Raw genomic sequence first — 19,496 nt, 5'->3', positions numbered from 1 at the left:
AGGGGCCAGAAGCGCCATGAGCGAAATCAGTGCTAAGGAATATGGTGCTGTTCAAAATCTATTGTTATTAATGTCAAAAATGCGTGAAGTACTGGTGCTCACCACTACCAGAAAGCCGGCGTTTTAAAACCACCAGACACTTGTGTAAAACTGAACAAATTAACCAAACCAGGCCAAAGAAAGACTTACTAAGAGGTGGATACAATGGAAAACTATATTCTGAAATGACTTGAAGGAATTAATTGTCTAATGTTTGTATTGAAAATAGCTGGAGATGTCAGCAGCTGAAGTGAAATTGGGTTTAAAGCCACTAAAACCGAAATGTTTAGAATAAATGAGTGACCTACTTTTGAGTGTCACATAGGTTGAAATTGTTTAAATGTCATAGTTTTGAACTTAGAATCAGTGTTCTAGCTGCATGTGTAAAAATTGCAAGTTTGGTTTGAATGTAGAAAACTGGGAACCAAAGTGACATTTAGCTGAAGCCTGGCTTAAAGAGGTTGAATTCTGCCTGACAACTACCCCCGACAGGAGTTGAAACTTGATCAGCAGCTGTGTTCCCAGGCCTGGCTGTATTCTGCTGCCTCTGCCAAAAGGAGATGACACCTCTCTGATTGAATCAGGGGAGGAGCATTTAGGACTGCAGGAAACTGAACAATGCACTGTCTTGGGCTCAGGCAAATGTTATATTGGGGGGGGGTCGTAAAATAGCTTCCTCTTGGGAGAAGTGGGAGGAGAAGTGCCTCTGTGAGCAAGCTGAGCTAGGGGGAAGTGGACAAAACAGAAATTCCACCACGTGCTTTAGAAAACCACACCCCTTTGGGGCCAGAGCATAATTTAAAAAAGATGAATAATTCATAGTGCGGACTTGTAAAAATTATATAAATAATATCATCATTCTTGTGATTATTCTGTGCACATTTTAAGAGGTGTCAGGACTCTGTGGTATGTTCTGGGGAGTAGAAGCGGAAAATAAGGTTGTTACTCCAAATGTATGCATGTTAAAAATCTGACACTTTATCATCTGAAACCCATATCCCTTGTGCACATTTGTGTAAAATCTGGAAAAGTTTAGAGGTCGTTATCTGGATGAAAAGGGCAGAATTCTGTCAAAAGTGGACACGACATCTTACAAAGACAGGGATCGGATGGTTTGGTGCTACAGAAAATATGTTAACTGGACATATAATATTAGAAAAATGGTACATAGATAAATGGGTATTTGGATCAGAAATAGATTTGTGTGTAATTTGACAAGGGGATGATCCTCTGACCATAAATCTACCTTATCACTCTGACTCACTTTTCCCTTCTCAAATCAGGTCAAAGAGAAATCCTTGACCTATCAAATCGTGAGTGGGTTGGGCAAAGAAAGTTAGCATCCACACCCATTTTCAAAAGACATAAAAAGAGCCACTGGAACCCAGGCAGGGACATTCACTTTCCACTTTCTTGCGGGACGCTTTGCCGGGAGACTCCAGAATTCAAATCCATCAGTCTCCAGAGACCAGAGCTTAACTCCAGAACTTAATGCATAGAGGTCTGGACCACCAGCTAAATCCTTTTTCAGCAGGCCTTCAGAATCCAGCAATCCAACCAAACTATTCTACAGCCGGGCGAGCTGTTGAATTCTTTGCCAAGAACTTTTGCCAGAACAGGTAGCAGACCCAGAAAGAAGTGCCAATAGCAGAACCGCAGACCAGACCCAGACCGCTGTGAGCAGAACCGGTGCCTGATTGACCCGCGGAGCAGAGAGAACCGCAGCTAAACCTATTGACCCGATCCGTGACGAAGTAGCATTCCTGTCCAAAATATAGTGTGAGTACTCAGCCAAAACTGTGCAAAACCAATCTCTTAGTTTAAAATGATCTAATTCAAACTATTTTAACCCATTGAGAACTGCATCATAGAAATCGTGTCCCCCCTGTGACTTTAAAGCTGCAAAACTGTCATCTGTCATTCTGAAACTTTAAAATATCATTTCTGAGAACCTGCCTTCACAAAATCGTCCGTATCTCTTGAACCGTTTGTGATAGAAGCGAGATTTTATTTTAAAGCTGAGATTCTAAGCTTTCCAACAAGCTCTAATCCGACTTGCTACTCCTTATAGTTCCTTTGTAATTTTGCTCGACGCACACGACTAAATTGCAGCGATTTGACATTTTTCTTCATTCCAGCCATGTGTAAAAACATTTGTCTTTTGCTTCCATTATGGAATTCCGTTTTAAACCTGGTAACCATCCCTGAATCATTGATAGGGCTGGCCTGAACTGAGTTAAAGTATCTCTCACTCATTTTAGCCTATTTTACCCTTCTTTGTTTACCACATTTAAAGTACTTTGCCTGTGTTTAAAATCATCCCTTTTTCTCTAAGCTTGCTAGGGGGGAACTGAATTCGGATTGTACTGTGATTGTATTCCTGAAGACTGTGTGTGTTACTTCCATCTCCTTACATTACATAGGGGGGGAGTGAATTGTCAGAGAAAAGTAATCATATTATCTTTTGCTGAAATCATATCAAGTTTATCCCTGTGTTGCTTCTTTTCCACCTTGCATTTCCTTGTACCATATAAAGCATTCTCAGCTACCTTATCCTCTATACTACTCCTAAGTCATTAAACCAGTGTGCTAGTATAACATCATCCATTGTTGATCACTGTCATATGTTTAAGTGTGATATCAAATATTAATTTATTATAAAAGTGTGATATATGTCTATTGTTTAATTTTTCAAATAAACCTTTTTAATTTGCAAAACAAACCTACTTCTTGGCTCAGTAGGGTCAGGGGGATTCTAAGAGAGGGGCGCTATATAAGGGTTTATCATCCAGAGTATAACTTGTCATAAAAATATATAAATAAGGGCTTCCCTTGAGCAATCCCAGACAAGGCACTGACTTAGTGGTAATGCTTGGTTGGAGTCATTAACAGATAATAGCCTGACTTCAGATCAAATGTACCGAGGCACTTAGCTTCACCAAGTGTATCCACCAGTTCATCTGTCTTTGGCAAAGGATGGGCATCAGTCTTGGTGACTGCATTTAGAGCTCTATAGTCTACACAGAATCTCAACTCCTTGGATCCTACCTTTGGTAATAGAACAACTGGACTAGATCATGGACTTGTAGAGGGCTTTATAACCCCCAAGATCAAGCATCTTGTTGACCTCTACTTTGATGTGGGATCTCACATGTTCTGACATTCTGTAACCTCTGCTTTCCACAGGTAAACAGTCACCAGTGAGAATATCATGCTGGCCCCAATGGGTCAAGCCTGGTGAAAGTGAAAACAGGGAGGCAAACCGATTCAACAGAAACTTTCACTCCTCCTGCTGTTCAGATGTCAGACTATAAGAGAGATAAACTCCTTCTATGTTCTCATCCAAATGTTGGCCTTTGAGGAGGTCAGGTAGAGGTTCATTCTCCTCCTCCTCCTGAGCTGAAGCTAGAAGCAAAGCTCCTACTTCTGGTCTCAAGACATATGCCTTCAAACAGTTAGTGTGAAAGACTCTGGGAGCCTCCTTAGGTCTGCCTAAGTCCAACAGATATTTCTCCTCTCCAAGTTTGCCCACAACCTTGAAGGGTCTTATCCATTTGTCCTGCAAGGCCCTCTGCCTTGTTGGCACCATAACTAGTACAAGCTGGTCTTGAGTAAACTCAACCATGCTGGCCTTCTGGTCAAGCCAATGTTTGAGCAGAGCCTGACCTGCTTTTAAGTTATCACTAGCTTCTGCCATCATTTGTAACATTCTCCTCCAGAGACCTATCACATAGTCAGTCACTCTGACTGGTTTGGGGGAAGGAGCACTCTCCAACCCCTCCTTAATCAGGGCCAATGGACTTCTGACTGGATGGCCATAGAGAAGTTCAAAGGGACTGTAACCAACTCCCTCCTGAGGGACTTCTCTATAAGCAAAGAGAAGGCATGGCAGTAGAAGGTCCCACTTTCTTTTAAGGGGTTCCGCTAAAGCACCTATCATGTTCTTCATAGTATGATTAAACCTCTCTACCAGTCCATTTGTCTGCGGATGGTAGGCTGTAGAGAACCTGTAAGTAACACCACAGTTTTTTCCACATGACTTGCATGTAGTGGGACATAAAATTGAATCCCCTGTCAGATATCACTTCCTTAGGAAACCCTTCTCTGGTAAAAAAATACCAAGTAGAGCCTTAACCACAGCCTGAGCTTTAACAGTCCTCATAGGTATTGATCAGGATACCTAGAAGCATGGTCTACTACAACCAGGATAAACTTGTTTCCTGAAGATGTGGGAGGGTCAAGGGGACCAACAATGTTGATGCCCACCTTTTCAAAAGGAACTCCCACCACTGGGAGAGGCACCAGGGGTGCCACATTCTTGGCTCCACTCTTGCCAGCGGTTTGGCAAGTGTGACAGCTCCTACAGAATTTGTCAACTTCTGAGGAAAAGTTTAGGGAGAGCCTTTCCTTGGTCTTTTTGAAACTCAAATGACCAGCCAAAGGTATCTCCTGGGCCAACTGAAGGAACTGGAGTCTGTTTGCTAGGGGCACTACAAGTTTCTTGTAGTCCCCAGGGATAAACTCAGTCGGTTCACTGTAGAAGAGGCCATCTTCCCAATGCAACCTGTGCTTCCCAGGCTCTTGCCCATCAAGCTGAGAGGCTAACTGTAGGCAAAGACCTTCAAGTGTAGGACACTCTCTTTGTCCTCTGCTGAAGTCTGCCCTGTTGGTTCCTCCTTCTGCCAGTAAAGGCTGCAGCTCAGGATGTTCAACAGGGTCCAGATCTCCAACTAAAACAGTGTCTTCGTCCAGATCTGACTCTTCAGAAACTGTGTCAACCACACAGGGTTGTACTTCACACTCTGCCTCAGCAGGTAGAGGAGTCACAGGTGTGACTTTGGGCAATCCTGGGGATGTCCTTGTTGGTAGCACAGGGGATGCTGTCTGTCTTTTTCTTGGAGGTCTTGGGTTTCCCCTTTGCCTTTTTCTTTCCAGAAATAGCAGTGAGCAACTCCTGTGGACTGGGAGTGATACTTTCCTCTATCAACTCCTCTGGAGAGCCTCTCAAGGTCCTCTCCCATGTAGGCCTAGTGAGCTCCTGTTTCCTTTTAGTGGGAGGCCTGGGGGTATTAGACACAACTCCAAGAGTTTTCAGGTTGTTACCCAACAGGACTCTCCCAGGCACTTCACTCTGAACACTAACATGTATTTTGACAGTCATATAATTACACTGGATGAGAGCTGGTAACTGATGAATCATTTGCACAGGGCCTCCAGCTAACTTGGTTAGGCGTATGGATGCCTTAGCAACATCCTCCACCTTGAAAAATTATTCATCAACCACAGTTATGCTGGCACCAGTGTCTCTGATGGCAGGTGTCTCTTGGCCATTCACAAGAACACTATCTTTATTATACTCTTTAGTATTATCTGGGATGGAATTATAGACATCTAAAACATACTACCGAAATGATTTCAAGTATTTTTCTAGGGCGGCTTCACTGTAACCCTCAAGAAAGCATTCTTAACCTCTGCTCCAGCGCCTCGATGTCTGCAGGCTGTTTGTGCGCTTTACAAATTCAAATAAATAAATATATATATATATGTTGTTCCCACAAACCCAGGGACACTAAAGAAACACTAGCTGAGACTCTCATGGGTTCATCAGCCAGTAGGTGAAAGTTTCGCCTTGCCGTAGGTACTTCTTCCTCTGGGGAGAAGGCTAAGGAGACAGTGTGGATCCCTGAATGTTTACCCTTACATCTGGGATCCCCTTTTGCATGCTGATTTGACCCATAAACATAATATTTCCCAAATGTTTTGATTAATGGGGGCTTTTTCTGACCTCCATCTGGATGGGTCCAAATGGTGTACTAGCCTGATTCAGTTTCCCTTGTGGCTTACCCTTATTGTTTTGTTTGGGGCCCTCTTTTTGATTGAAGGTATTAGAATTCTCCTTTTTATCTTTCTTTGGCTGCTCTCCCTCATCCTTCTTCTGAGTTGCCCCAGAATCATTGTGAGTAGCCCTGTTGGCAACCCACAAGTCAGCAGCATTAGCTAACTTCTTTGGCTCTATTTCCTTAGAATCAGCCAAGTGTTGTCTGAGCTCAGGAAAGCAGGCTTCATAAATTGACTCCAACATAACAAGATTTCTTATACCTTCATAAGTGTTTACTCTGTAACCCTTAACCCAATCATCTAAGTTTTTCAAACATTCACATACCCAGGTAGCCCAAGGGGTACCATCATGCTTTTCGAGGGTCCCAAACCTCTTAAGGTACTGGGAAGGAGCCTTCCCAAATCTAGCAATTAAAGCTAGCTTCACACACTCATAATCCATCCTATCCACCTCCCCCAACTCCATCACAACATCAGATACAGCAGTGGGTAGCCTAGAGAAGAGCCAAGAAAGCAACTGATTCCCTGTAATGTCTTAAATCCTGTGATTATATTCAAACATTGCCAACCAATCCAAAATATCAAGCTTAGCCTCATACATACCAACAATGTCTTTATGCAAGACCTAGAAGACTCTGGGAGAGAAGCATTTTCAATAGACAATTACTTAATTTCTAGTGCATGATTCAACTGAATTCTCTGAACTTCAGCTCTTGATGCTTTTGTTCATTTTGAGCATGAATATGTTTAAATTCCAATTCAAGCCTCATCTTTTCTAGAGCAATGAATTCAGGACTGAGTGTAGGACATGATGGGGTCCCAGTGGACACAGGTTGGGGTTTCTGAGCAGGTAGAGGGGCTGTGAGGCCTACATGTTGAGACTCATCTGCCTCATTTAACTCATCAATAACATCAGAGTTTGATTCTGATACATTATCATTTTCCACAACATTTTCCACATTTTGTGGTGAGGTAGGTATTTCAGACCCACTCCCCAGACTTTGTTTCTCTAACAACATTTCAATCAATTCTGACTTTTTGCCTTTAACAGAGAGATTCCTATCTCTACACAGATTTTTCAGATAATCCACAGTGGAACTAATGAGGGCCTCCTGACTGAAGCTTTCCATATCAGACATGATTAATATTGCTTTTTAGTGATGTTTAGCCTTGTGGTTAGTTGCTCCATGGTAATAGCAGCACTCTAAGGGCCTCATTACACGGATGGCTGTAATGGTTAACGGTCACCGTTAATGGTAACGGTGACCGTTAACCATTAGCACCTTACTACGAGGTCCCTTAGCGGGTTGGTGCTTTAACGCCTGCTTTTTGCAGGCGTTAAAAACCAACCCGCTAAGGGACCTTGGTGCTAATTACGGCACCGCAAAATTGTGGTGCCGTAATTAGCGCCTTTCCCATTCCCATAGAGCCCTATGGGGCAGAAATGGGAATGGGGAAGGGCAATGGTGGAACCTTGGAATGGGCCGGTAAATCCCCTTTCCACCAAGGCGGTGCCAGTATTTTACCGGCATGAGCCATGGTGCTAATAGCGCCATGGCTCACCGCCTACCGTGTAATGAGGCCCTAAGTGTAATCACTATACTTGATCCTCACCGCTGTACACCAGTGTTAGGCAGAATCATATGCAGTACCCTTTGGGAACACCACACACCATTAAGACTACAAGTGACAGTACCAATTCACCTTTGGTACAAGCCTGTACTACACAGTGAAGTGGTAGCGATGGCTGAGCAGCCAGACGTATCTCAAGAGTAAAGTGATCAGTATCAATAGTTACACAAAGGACAGCAATTGCTATGGTTCAAACAAATACTGACTCAAGGTTTCTGAGTAAAAGAATATACATTTATTTACACATCAGTTGTAAAACAATTCACTATAGTCAAGCAGTTGAAAAATAACACTCTTAATATACTACACACCAACCGATAGATTCTGGACAAGTTAAGCTCAAAATGAAGTGTTAGCAAAATGACACTCCAGCAATTTAAAAGAGATCTAAAGACAAGGCCAGGCAAAAGTTGAGTAGCACCAAGAAATAAGTAAGCACGGCAATCTAGAAAAAGTAACTACAGTGAGGAAATCAAATCAAGGGCCCTGGGCCAAAGTCAATGGACCAAAAGTCTTTGCAGAGGATCACACAGGGTAGTTCGCGGTTAAGTCTTTGCCAAGAGTTTGTAACAAAGTTGGTCGGAAGAAAAGTTACTTTAAAGAATAGAAAAGGACAAGCCCTCGTATTGGCGAAATGTTTCAAACACTTTCACCGCGGTCGGATGGAACGAACAACCGGGTTTGAACAGTATCTTAAATGGAGAAGAAGGCGCTAGCTGAGGCAGAGATTCCAGGCAGGACCTGCAGGCTTAGGGTTCCTGAAGCGACTGTCGGACGGACACAAAGTAAGAAGACTGGAGGGTCCTGCATTACCCAGGGAAGAAACCAGCAGCAGGCCAAAACAACGAATAAAAGGTGCACTCCTTAATACCCTAGCAGGGTCCAGTCCTCCTGGCTATTCGGTTCACTGTAGCTGTGCACAGCAAATTCGACCAGAGGTGGAAGCCTGGCTTGTAGTTTGGCAAACTGGTTGGTCCCACCAGCTCAAGGGGAGAAGATTCCTTACAGATCTTCCCTGTGGTTGAAGTTTGGAGATTTGGACCCGCAGCAGGTCTTCACCGGTAGGTTCAGTCGAGGTAAAGGTCCGCTTCTGTCAGCTTCTCTTCGGTTCTCTCGATCCAGTGGCGACTCTGCCTTCTCAGTCCCAGAGACCTGCTTTATATGCAGTTTTCCCCCATTCACTCAGCCTGGCTGCCAATCACACATCAGGGTGGCTGTCCTGCAGGACAGTCACCTAGCCAATCAAACAGGAGTGTGACTTAGGTTACCAAGGGAACCCATGGCAGGGGTCCTAAAACCCCTCCCTCACATCCTGTCTACCCAGACTTTCAGGCGCCTAAGGAGGACTTCTGTGCAGAAACCCGCCAAAGGTCGGTGAACAAAGGGACTAAACCTGGTTTGGCGTGCAGAGCAAAACACGAGAAAGACCTTTAGAAAAAGAAATGGCAAATAAACCCAGCCGGAACCAAATACCAACAAATATGGTCCAGCAGGTTTAAGTTTGAGGCTGCCTAAAACAATACCAAGTCTATTTAAAATAACTGCGGTAGGAAAAATCGGGTAGATACCACTGCCACCAGCCAAGTCTTAACTAAAAGAGAATGAAACAACGTTCCATGAGAGACAGACAAAAAGAGTTAACTATTAACCTTTTCCAGTACTCTATGTAAGATATTTTGTAATGCTCTGTGCTTTTAAAAAGACTAATAAAGTCAATGGCAACTTTACATGTTCTGGGAGACAGTAGTCAGTCCCAGAAAATGGAGTTTAAAGTGGGAAGTCTGAAACAGACAACCCTGTGTCACTGTACTAAAGATGCTGTGTAACACACAGTAAAAAGATGATGCCTATGGAGTAGGTGAGGCTCCACAGTCTATGAACACAAAAATGTTAAACACACAGCAAAACACATGTAAGAGTGGGAAAAAAAGGCTCACACTCTTACCAGGTGAAAAAATAAATCCTAGAAATCCAGCAAAGCTGCTGACGGACTCAGTAGGTAATGGAAATTAGCCATTTTGGAGAATTCTCCCTAACATCCCTGACCGCAAAACACTATTTGTCAGCTTGCGATGGCGCTGATGCACAGTAGAAAGGAAACCACTCACCTCCTTGCCGCAAGTGATGAATGGCTGGGTTGAGCCCCCGCGGCACACGCGAGGCAAACCAACACTGGGAGCAGACCACGGCTTTTCATGTGCAACACTTGACCTCAGATGCAACAATCTCCCTAACCGTCCACTCCAATGCAGCCTGGGTGAAACTGGGATCTCGCCGCAAGTATAACAAAGTCAGACTCCAGTAAGGCTTGAAGTAGGTCTTCTTTATTCAGTATAAGAGGCTAATGGCTGCAGCACCTCCAGCTTCTTAGATATCATCTCTACACATTCCAATTCTGCAGGTTGGTTAATAACAATACTGAAAGGAATGCAGTATGTATAATTCTACCATGAAGTTCTAATGTACAAATGATAATGACAAGAATAACTATGTACAACAACTATTGAGTAAATTACTTTACAATGATGAGCATGGTTACATAAAGAAGCTATTGTATGTTTGCTAATGAGCAAGTTAACACATATGGGCATCATTAGGACCTTGGCGGTAGCCGTGCCCTTTTTAAGGGCACGGCTGTCGCTAGTAACACATTTTTACAGGAGCCCAGAAAAGGGCAATAACCGGGTCATGCTGACCTTGGCGGACCCGGTTATTGCCCTTTTCTGGCCGCCGGTAATAATTAATCCCCATTCCCATTTGAGCCACATAGGGCTCATTGGGCATGGGGAGGATGCTAACAACGGGCCCGTTAATGACGGGCCCGTTGTTAGCATCCTGGTCTGCTAGCGGGTCCCGCTAAGGATGCCTGTCTGACCAGGCATTCCTTATCGGGACCCACTGCAGACCTCCTAATCGGGCGGCCTGTAATAAACGGTGCCCGTCCCTTACCGGCACTGTTAATTCCGCGGCCGCCTAGGTTATAATGAAGCCCTGTGTATTGTCCTTTACCGGGATGGAGATTTACAAGCAGACGAAGCCTGTACCAGTTCTCACATAACAAATCGACCAACCAGCTTTAATCACAACTTGTCTGCAAAGAGAGGACCCAAAATAATCCTTCTCTTGTCATGGACCCACCCTCTGGAACTTAATCCCAGTATTAGTTTGGAATGCCACCACAGTTGTCCAATGTCACAAATCTCTCAAAACATGACTTTTCAACACCTGACCAAGTTCTAATCTGAAAGGATGCACATGCTGACGAACAGACCTCAACTCAGAGTAAGGGTTGGACTGCCACTTTTGGTGTGGGATCAAGCCTGATTTGAATATGGCCTTTTTCCTTATGTAATGGCATGGCAAGCTGAAAAATGATGGTCTGGAGGGTTGCCCAGAACTGTGCCTGTGGTCATGATTAATTTAAAACCTTCCGGCCTGACACATTTGAAAGACGGAACTTAATGTCCCAAGTATAGCGTTCTTCTGCTCTCTTAGATTGGGGTGATATGCACAGTGGAACTGTTGTGAAATATTCAGAGCCCAGCCGACAGCCCTGATCACATGCCCTGTAAAGTGGTTGCCACTATCAATAATGGGGAGTCAAAATCTAAGTATGAAATCGGCGAAGAGAGTTTTGGCTAAAGTAATAAAATCAGCTTTATGGCATGCATAGGCCGTCTCCGATGCTGTTAATATGCCTACGATGTCCGTTTAGCTAAAAATCAAAAAGACAGAAGGTCTTTCATTAAAAGAACAAAGTATGCAGAAACACCAAGCAGGCTGCCAAACCAACAAAGCTCGACCACAATTCCACTGAAAGAACTTTGAACTATCTGAGGTGCACAGATGAACAAGTATATGTAGAGTAATAGAATGAAAGACAACTCAGAGCCCTGAAGATATTGATTACATATCCGAAAAGCGTTTGCTAGTTTAATTTCTGAATTTAAGTTGTCTTTGAATAAGGAATTGCAGTGATGAGATACTTTCCTTTGCATTTGTATATGTTTCTTGATTAAATATACAATGTAACATTAGTGTAATACCAAGACATTGGGAGTCATTTAACGATTGCGCCATGGTGGATGGCGGAATTACCGCCCCATTCCAAGGTTGGTGGGGCGGTAATTCCCCATTCACCATTGGCCCTTCCCCATTCCCATTTGAAGGCGGTAATTACGGTGCCGCAAATTGCGGTACCGTAATTACCTCCAAGTCCCTTTGCGGGTCCAATCCTTAACAGCTGGTAAAAACCAGCCGTTAAGGTAGGGACCCGCAAAGGGACCTCGTAATTAGGCGGTAAGCGGTTAACGGCGCCGCAACCTTTTACAGCGCTGTTAACCCCTTACCGCCTCGGTCGTAATGAGGCCCATTGGTTGCGATAGAACTAATGACATTCAATTAAATATATGTGTTTATTTCTCATGTTTCTTGAAGATTCATTGAAGTTTCACAATGGAAATTGTTGTTGTGCATTTATACATTGATTGAAATATACTATAGGAATATTGTAAAAGGACATTAGTGCATGCAGAGTGCAATTGGGTTACCTGTTGGCAACAACATGCTGTCTTAAACAAAGACATTTACTTAAGACATTTTGGGAGCTTCATTAAGCTTATCTGCACATTCAGTAAAGGACCCCTGGGGGCTGAATGTGTAGATGACAACGTTCTTACTGCTCTTCCCACATAATGTGCTAAACATACAGAAGAGTTATTACAATGAGTCTGAGCGACAATAGGGACGTAGGGAGTGAACCATTCATGTTTAACAAAATTGATCTTCTTGGAATGTGCTACAGAATGTGCCAATCTGGGTAAATAAGGAAGAAGGCGCTACTAGGCAGCCTTCCAGAGAGCGCCATCAGGTGTCAGTCCATAACTTACAATGTTTTTTTTTACCCACATTTCATCCTCATACATTGGTGCCTGATATGACAGCACAGCCAGACAGGAAACAGTTGCAATCAGTGATTGCTCCACTGAAACACAGATAAGGACATCATCATGGGGAACTTCACCTGCTGCAACGAGAACTGTAGCTCTCCCTCCTTCTCCCCAGCCTTCTTCCCCTTCCTCTCACAGCAATGCAGGCATGACATTACTGTCACAAATAGCAAGTCTGAGAACCATGCTGATGTGCTCAACCTGAATGAAAACACAAACATGTGTAGCCCTGAAAGAACCAGATCTCAACCTACCCTAACCCTAAAAACTACCGAAGAAAACAAATATTGATATGATATCATTACTATCATATTACACGAAACAGTGAACAACAAACACACAGAGGGAAAAGTGTACACGTTTTCGTTGTTTTTTTTGTGGGATTCAAATAGGTGGAGACTTTTTTTGTTATTTTCAAATGTTTAAGGGGACTCAAAAGGGAAAAGGCACAAGTGGAAATGTCAACTTATTTTGCTTTTTGAGGAAAATAATACATGATACTATCACACACTGAATGAACACTAAGTCAAAGGGGCACAAAGAATAGCTTAAAAAACACATTGAACAGCAAGAAACTACACAATGAAGAAATATCCTCGAAACTCCTTAAAGCACTTCTTAAAAGTTCCAAAATGTACCACACACCCTTTAAAGTGGGATGCTGCCATATTCAACACCTGCCCCCACAGTCCAGCACAACCTACAAAAATATAGAAAGACACATGGCCTATGATTGGCTGATGAAACTCAGATGAACTTGACTAATCACAGAAAGGGCTTTGATTGGCCAGACAAACCCAACCAATAAACAATTCTTTCATCACGAGATTCGCTGCTCTCGATTGCACAACAAAGCCTCACGTGACAACCTGAAGCCTGCAGCAAGTTCGAGAATTCCTTAGCTCCTATAACCTTTACGTTCTCTAAGTAGGAACAAATATTCACTAAAGAAATTCTTCTAATGCAGGTCCGTTCTGGGGAAGTTCATCTAGGTCTACTTTTGATCACTGGTTTACTTCCATCAAACATATCTGGATTAAAATAAAACCGCGCTTAAAGCATCTACAAAAGTCTGCACCTTGATCTTCCGGTATTACTGCCGGATTACAAGTAGAGGTGGCGAGTGAGTCCCCATTTATTTTGAGCCCAAAGGACCATACGGGGCATTTCGGCTTCATTACCGCAGCGATAATCCCGCAGCAGTAATTCGGACGAAATTGTCCAGAAAGTTGACAGATTTACCACCAGCTCTAACTGGAGGTGAATCCTCCGACTATGTGCGGTACGTTCGGTAATGCGGGAGTGTACAGTAGCACAATCGCCCAACTCTTAAGTGTGAATCTCACTATTGTATCATTCCCTGATGTACCTTTTACACAAACTGCCCCCTCCTCCTACCCCATTGCCTCAACATTTTTCAGTTTGGGGTGCAAGAAGCAGCTGAGCTGTGCCTGCAGGTGGCAAATACATCATCAATAAATAAATCAATCAAATGCCTACGTAAACACATGCACACTAATGGAACTATGCTGAGAGTTCGGTTGTTGTCTCTGCTAATTTACTTGTGAATTGTTATCAATCCGTTCAAGTTTTGCACCTGTGTCAGCATCTCCAGGCATGCATTACCAGTTCATAGTTTTATAAGTTATTTTACTGTTTATACTTACAATAACAACTGTCATATGTGTAATCTGCTGGGGGAACGGCTTCGTTTTTTTGGAAGACAGGAATCGTCATGGGAAATACAGGAGGACATACATGGCTGCCTTTCAAGAGCCTCTTACCTCTTCAAAAAGTTGCAAAGTGTAAGCATTATCATCGTCTGCAAAGTAAACAACTCCTTTCACCGATTGGTTCATACTGAACGTTTCTCGCAGCCAAGACAATGCTTTGTTCCTCTGTAAGGCGCCTTTGTTAGGCCGGCGGGTATTATTCACCTTCGCAAATAAATGGGTGAAGTGAAGCCCACTGTTTTCCAGGAAAGAAGTCACAAGCTGCGTCTTGTTGTAAGCATCTTCAACGACAATCCAATGAAAATTCTGCAGGTGAAGAAATGTGTTGGCGAGCCGGGTCAGCTCTGCTTTCTGCACCATCCGGGCGTAAGTGGGTGTGATGGCGAAAATGGTGGGCAGTTGGTCACTTTGATTAGGTTGTAATCCAAATTCTGAAAAAGCAAAACCAGAGTCAATATTTTACTCGATTAGATTCATTTTCTTTAAAGGTGAGCCATACTGTGACCCGTGTGCTTTATAACAATTAAAATGGGCAAAATCATTCAATTACATGTTTTTTTTCTGTAACATAAAAGACACAAAAGAAGTGAAACTGCCTTCCTAAAGTCAGGTAAAGAGCTGAGAAATTGGAGATGGCTAATGCAACGTAATGTTAAGCAGTTTTATATAGCCCTCTTATGCCATGTGTGTTGTATTTGTATTTATGTGGAGAAGAGGGATGTTAATTTCGAACAAAAATGACTGACGATAGCTAATTTACAAATGTTAGAGGCACTCCCAAGAAAGCTGACTGTGCAATGGCACAAAGATTAATACAAGTGGTGAGCCAGTTTATGAGAATATGAACCATGCCCACATGCTCGTGGAAAAAAACAAAAAAACAGGTGTTGTCAAAGGTAGGATTAACCTAGAGGGGTGAGTGCTGCAGACTAAAGAGATTTACTGAACAAATTAACATACTGACATCATTACGCGGCACTAGAGGGAGGATCTGGGTAGCTTGCACAGATTGAGGGTAGTTAAGTTAAGCAATTTCTAGAGGAGGAAGGGGAAGAGAGGAAGTCGAAGGTATCGGTAGAAGCAGTTCTCGAGTATGCTGAGCATGAAACCTTTCATAGAATGGTAAGAAGTAAACGTGTTTTCTGATTGTTGAGAATTCCAATACAAACAGCAGAATCAATAGTAATGTTGAATTGTTGTAGTCTGCAGTTACCATCAAAGAGGACCCGAAGGCGGTAAGCCTTGAGCAAGAGAGCAAAAAGGTCAGGTGGGAATGAAATAGGAGAAGAACGGGTAGGACTGGCTGTAGTGCATGAGCTTAATGAGCCAGAAAACATGGCGTCGATGCACGGGCATCTTGGATATTCACTTCCATTTACCATAAGAAAACAGTAATGAAAGTCCACTTTTTCCTGGGCTCAGCTAGCAAACATGTATTTCTGCTACGGAGACAAGGTCAGGTCCGTTGCCCAATCTTGACTGGTGCAGAGGAATGTCTACCTCCGCATTGGGTCTTGGCACCTGGGATGTACAATAACCATAGGCTTGCACAACCCGCCAGGGAAAGAGGGTTAGAGTCTGCTGGTTGGATAGGTTGGGGTTTCAGGTTCACCGGAAAGAGGGTTAGGTAGAGGTTGTGGATGGGAATGGGGGTTTCAAGATAAACATGCTCCTCGTCTCCTGCTGCGGCTTCCCTGAATGTGGTACTTGCTCTCTGCCCTTGCATTCACTGTATGCTACACACTCACACTCAATTTCTGCCCAAGATTACATTGAGCTTTTGCCTGGAGCTCCTTACCAGTTACTCAGCTGGTTGGACACACCCAGGGGTGCACAGGACTGCATGAAGCCTTTTCCTGGGGCTTTTAACCAGAAGACTCAGGCGGTACATGTGCAGCTGTAACTCTGATTCACATACATGCCAGGGTACCTAGTAAGCAATAGCTAATGTTACATGAGACTAATAGTGTTGCTCTCAGCTAACATAACATGAGGCTTACTGCACGTTCTCCAATCAAACACAACACGAGGCTTCAGAATTGCCTTCCATGGAAGAAATAAAAGAACTGCTACTTAGCTGCGGGTGTCTTGCCCATCCCTTGGCAAAAACAAAGAGATGATGGCTGGAAGGTTTAGAATAAATCTTAACCACTGGCATTGCTTTAAGCAACCCTCGACACCATCGTTCTTCGCCTGTCAAGCCATTACAGAAGGGGAAAGATCATATGCAAATAAGGCCTGGTCCCACCCCAAAAGGGGCAGTGCAGCCCGAACTTCTAGATCACATCCCTTCGACATGAGACCACAAGCATCCCCAAACATGTTTCGGCCTTGTTGGGCCTCATCAGTGAGGAGTAGCTTGGGTCTCTAGGCCCAGCAGGCACGGGACCCACGTCTGGGCATACCCGTCCCACTGTGGGTAACAAAGCAAAAACAAAGAGGTAATGGCGGGAAGGTTTAGAATGAATCTTAACCACTGGCATTGCTCTGGGCAACCCTCCAGACCATTGTTCTTCACCTGCCAAGCCATTACAGAAGGGGAAAGACCATATGCAAATCAGGCTTTGTCCCACCTCAAAAGGGCAGTCCAGCCCGAACTGCTAGGTCACATACCTTCTGCACGAGACCACAAGCATCCCCAAACATGTTTCGACCTTGTTGGGCCTCATCAGTGAGGAGTAGCTTGGGTCTCTAGGCCCAGCAAGCACAGGACCCACGTCTGGGCATAACTGTCCCACTCGGGGTGACAAAGCAAAAACAAAGAGGTGATGGCTGGAAGGTTTAGAATGAATCTTAACCACTGGCATTGCTCTGGGCAACTCTCCAGACCATCGTTCTTCGCTTGCAAAGCCATTACAGAAGGGGATGACCATATGCAAATCAGGCTTAGTCCCACCCCAAAAGGGGCTGTCCAGCCCGAACTGCTATGTAACATCCCTTCTGCACGAGACCACAAGCATCCCCAAACATGTTTCGGCCTTGTTCGGCCTCATCAGTGAGGAGTATCTTGGGTCTCTAGGCCCAGCAGGCATGGGACCCACGTCTGGGCATACCCGTCACACTCAAGGTGACAAAGCAAAAACAAAGAGGTGATGGCTGGAAGGTTTAGAATAAATCTTAAGCACTGACATTTCTGTGGGCAACCCTCCAGACCATCGTTCTTCGTCTGCCAAGCCATTAAAGAAGGGGAAAGACCATATGCAAATTATGCTTGGTCCCACCTCAAAAGGGGCAGTCCAGCCCGAACTGCTAGGTCACATCCCTTCTGCACGAGACCACAAGCATCCCCAAACATGTTTCGGCCTTGTTGAGCCTCATCAGTGAGGAGTAGCTTGGGTCTCTAGGCACAGCAGGCACCGGACCCACGTCTGGGCATATCCGTCCCATTCGGGGTGACAAAACAAAAACAAAGAGGTGATGGCTGGAAGGTTTAGAAGGAATCTTAATCACTGGCATTGCTCTGTTCTAGGACCCCCCCTTGTTATTTGCATATTTGAAGTAACTTTGTGTCTCTTCCTAAATTTACTAGGAGAATCCAGACGTGGACCCCTTGCTCACTATTCTTAGATAGAGAGGCACAGCCTCACTCTACTAATGAGGTCCAACCAGCCCGAAACACGTGTCTGGGGTTGCTGTTGGTACTCTTGTTCGGAGGAGAATTGCCTATCATTTCGGTGCTGGACTGCCCCAGGGCAGGACAAAGACTGATGTGTTTTGGATAGTTCTCCTCTGTGAAAGATAGTGAGCTAAAGACTCTGTGTAAATTTCTAGTAACCAGGACTAATGTCTGGCAGAGGGATTCCCAGGACCCCCCTTGTTATCTGCGTATTTGAAGTAACTTTGAGTCTCACCCTAAGTTACTAGGGGAATCCAGATGTGGACCCCTCACTCACTATTCTTAGAGAGGCACAGCTCCACCCTACTGATGAGGTCCAAACAGACCGAAGCACATGTCTGGGGTTGCTGTTTGGTACTCTTGTTCAGAGGCGAATTGCCTAGCATTTCGGTGGTGGACTGCCCCAGGGCAGGACACAGACTGATATGTTTTGGATATTTCTCCTCTGTGAAAGATAGTGAGCTAAAGACTCTGGGTAAGTCTCTGGCAACCAGTACTAATGTCTGGCAGAGGGACTTCCAGGACCCACCCTTGTTATTTGCCCATGCCTTGGCCAGGACGAGCTCGAGCGGATCTGAGAAGTGTTCTGTGAGCTCCGCTGGAAAAATACCAAAGGAAATTGTGAATATGCACAGTAGAAACGTTGCTGCTAAATCTAGCCTCGCTGCCACTAGACCACTGATTCTGTGGCCTCGTCATTCAGGGCTACTATCACCGTGAACATATTGTCCCAAGTGTCCTAGTGCTACATTCAACACATGGGGCCTCATCACGAGTTTGGCAGTAACCCTTAAATGCAGCAGTAACACTTACCGCCGCATTTAAGGATCCGCCAGATCATAGCCTTGGTGGATTTCCCCCAGCTTTGAGCTGGGGGGAAATCCGCAGCAAAGTTGCCGATTTTTGGCGCTATTACCGCCGGCGGGAAATCCGCCGGCAGTAATAGCGCAAATTTTCCCCATTGGGCCCAGTGGGGAATGAGGGATGCCCGAATGGGCCCAATGGGGAATGGGTACTCACCGCTCCACCAAACCCATGATATGGTGCAAATAGCGCCAGGGGGGTTGGCGGTAGGGCTAATAGCGCTGGCGTTAATACCGCCACCATAACCGCCCAACTCGTGATGAGGCCCATTGCCTGTAAGGTTGCCAGTGAGTTTCATGCAAATGAGTCTTGCGTCATGCACTGCTAAACACTACTGTGTCAGCTGAGTGTTCGTAACATTTACACGTGGTTAGATATTAGTCTTCCATGACACAGAACTAATGCGCATCAAACTTATCTTATTCGGAGAGCGGGCTTGTGATTGGTCAGGCAGGTGGGTGACCCGCGTTGGCCTGATGTCGGAGCACTGGTAGACACGTCTTTCCCCTCCACGATCCAGTATTGCGAGCAAAGCCCGTCGGGCATGGCTCGCCCATGTGCGCACGTCTGTGTGTGGCGTTTTTCCTGCCAGCAGGCTCGTGAGCACACAGGCCTGCTGGGAAATGTAGTCTTTGGCTGTTTCTTAGCCCCTGGACACTTCTCCTGGAAAATGGATGGCGAATCCCTTTGGAGTACATGGTTGTAGGCTTGCACATGTATAATCTGGCATTTACATGACTCACAGCACTTACAGCATGCCTAGCCCTGACTAGGTCACATATTTATGTCAGATGACTAAGCTGGGGAGAGTAGTAACTGTATTGT

At 44.6% G+C, this 19,496-nt stretch overlaps 1 protein-coding gene across 2 annotated transcripts in view; it reads right to left on the bottom strand.

Moving 5' to 3' along the window:
* The window catches only part of LOC138566575 (galactosylgalactosylxylosylprotein 3-beta-glucuronosyltransferase 1-like), a 621,134-nt gene that overhangs the window by 387,456 nt on the left and 214,182 nt on the right, over nt 1-19,496 (bottom strand). For both annotated transcript variants that reach the window (XM_069644074.1, XM_069644075.1), the window contains one exon: nt 14,243-14,622. In XM_069644074.1, the coding sequence (XP_069500175.1) occupies nt 14,243-14,622 (380 nt within the window). The remainder of the gene's footprint in view (nt 1-14,242; nt 14,623-19,496) is intronic.

This window comes from Ambystoma mexicanum, chromosome 2p, assembly GCF_040938575.1.
Source record: "Ambystoma mexicanum isolate Mex_15411 chromosome 2p, UKY_AmexF1_1, whole genome shotgun sequence".
Classification (NCBI taxonomy): domain Eukaryota; kingdom Metazoa; phylum Chordata; class Amphibia; order Caudata; family Ambystomatidae; genus Ambystoma; species Ambystoma mexicanum.
This window is presented reverse-complemented; position numbering and strand designations above follow the sequence as displayed.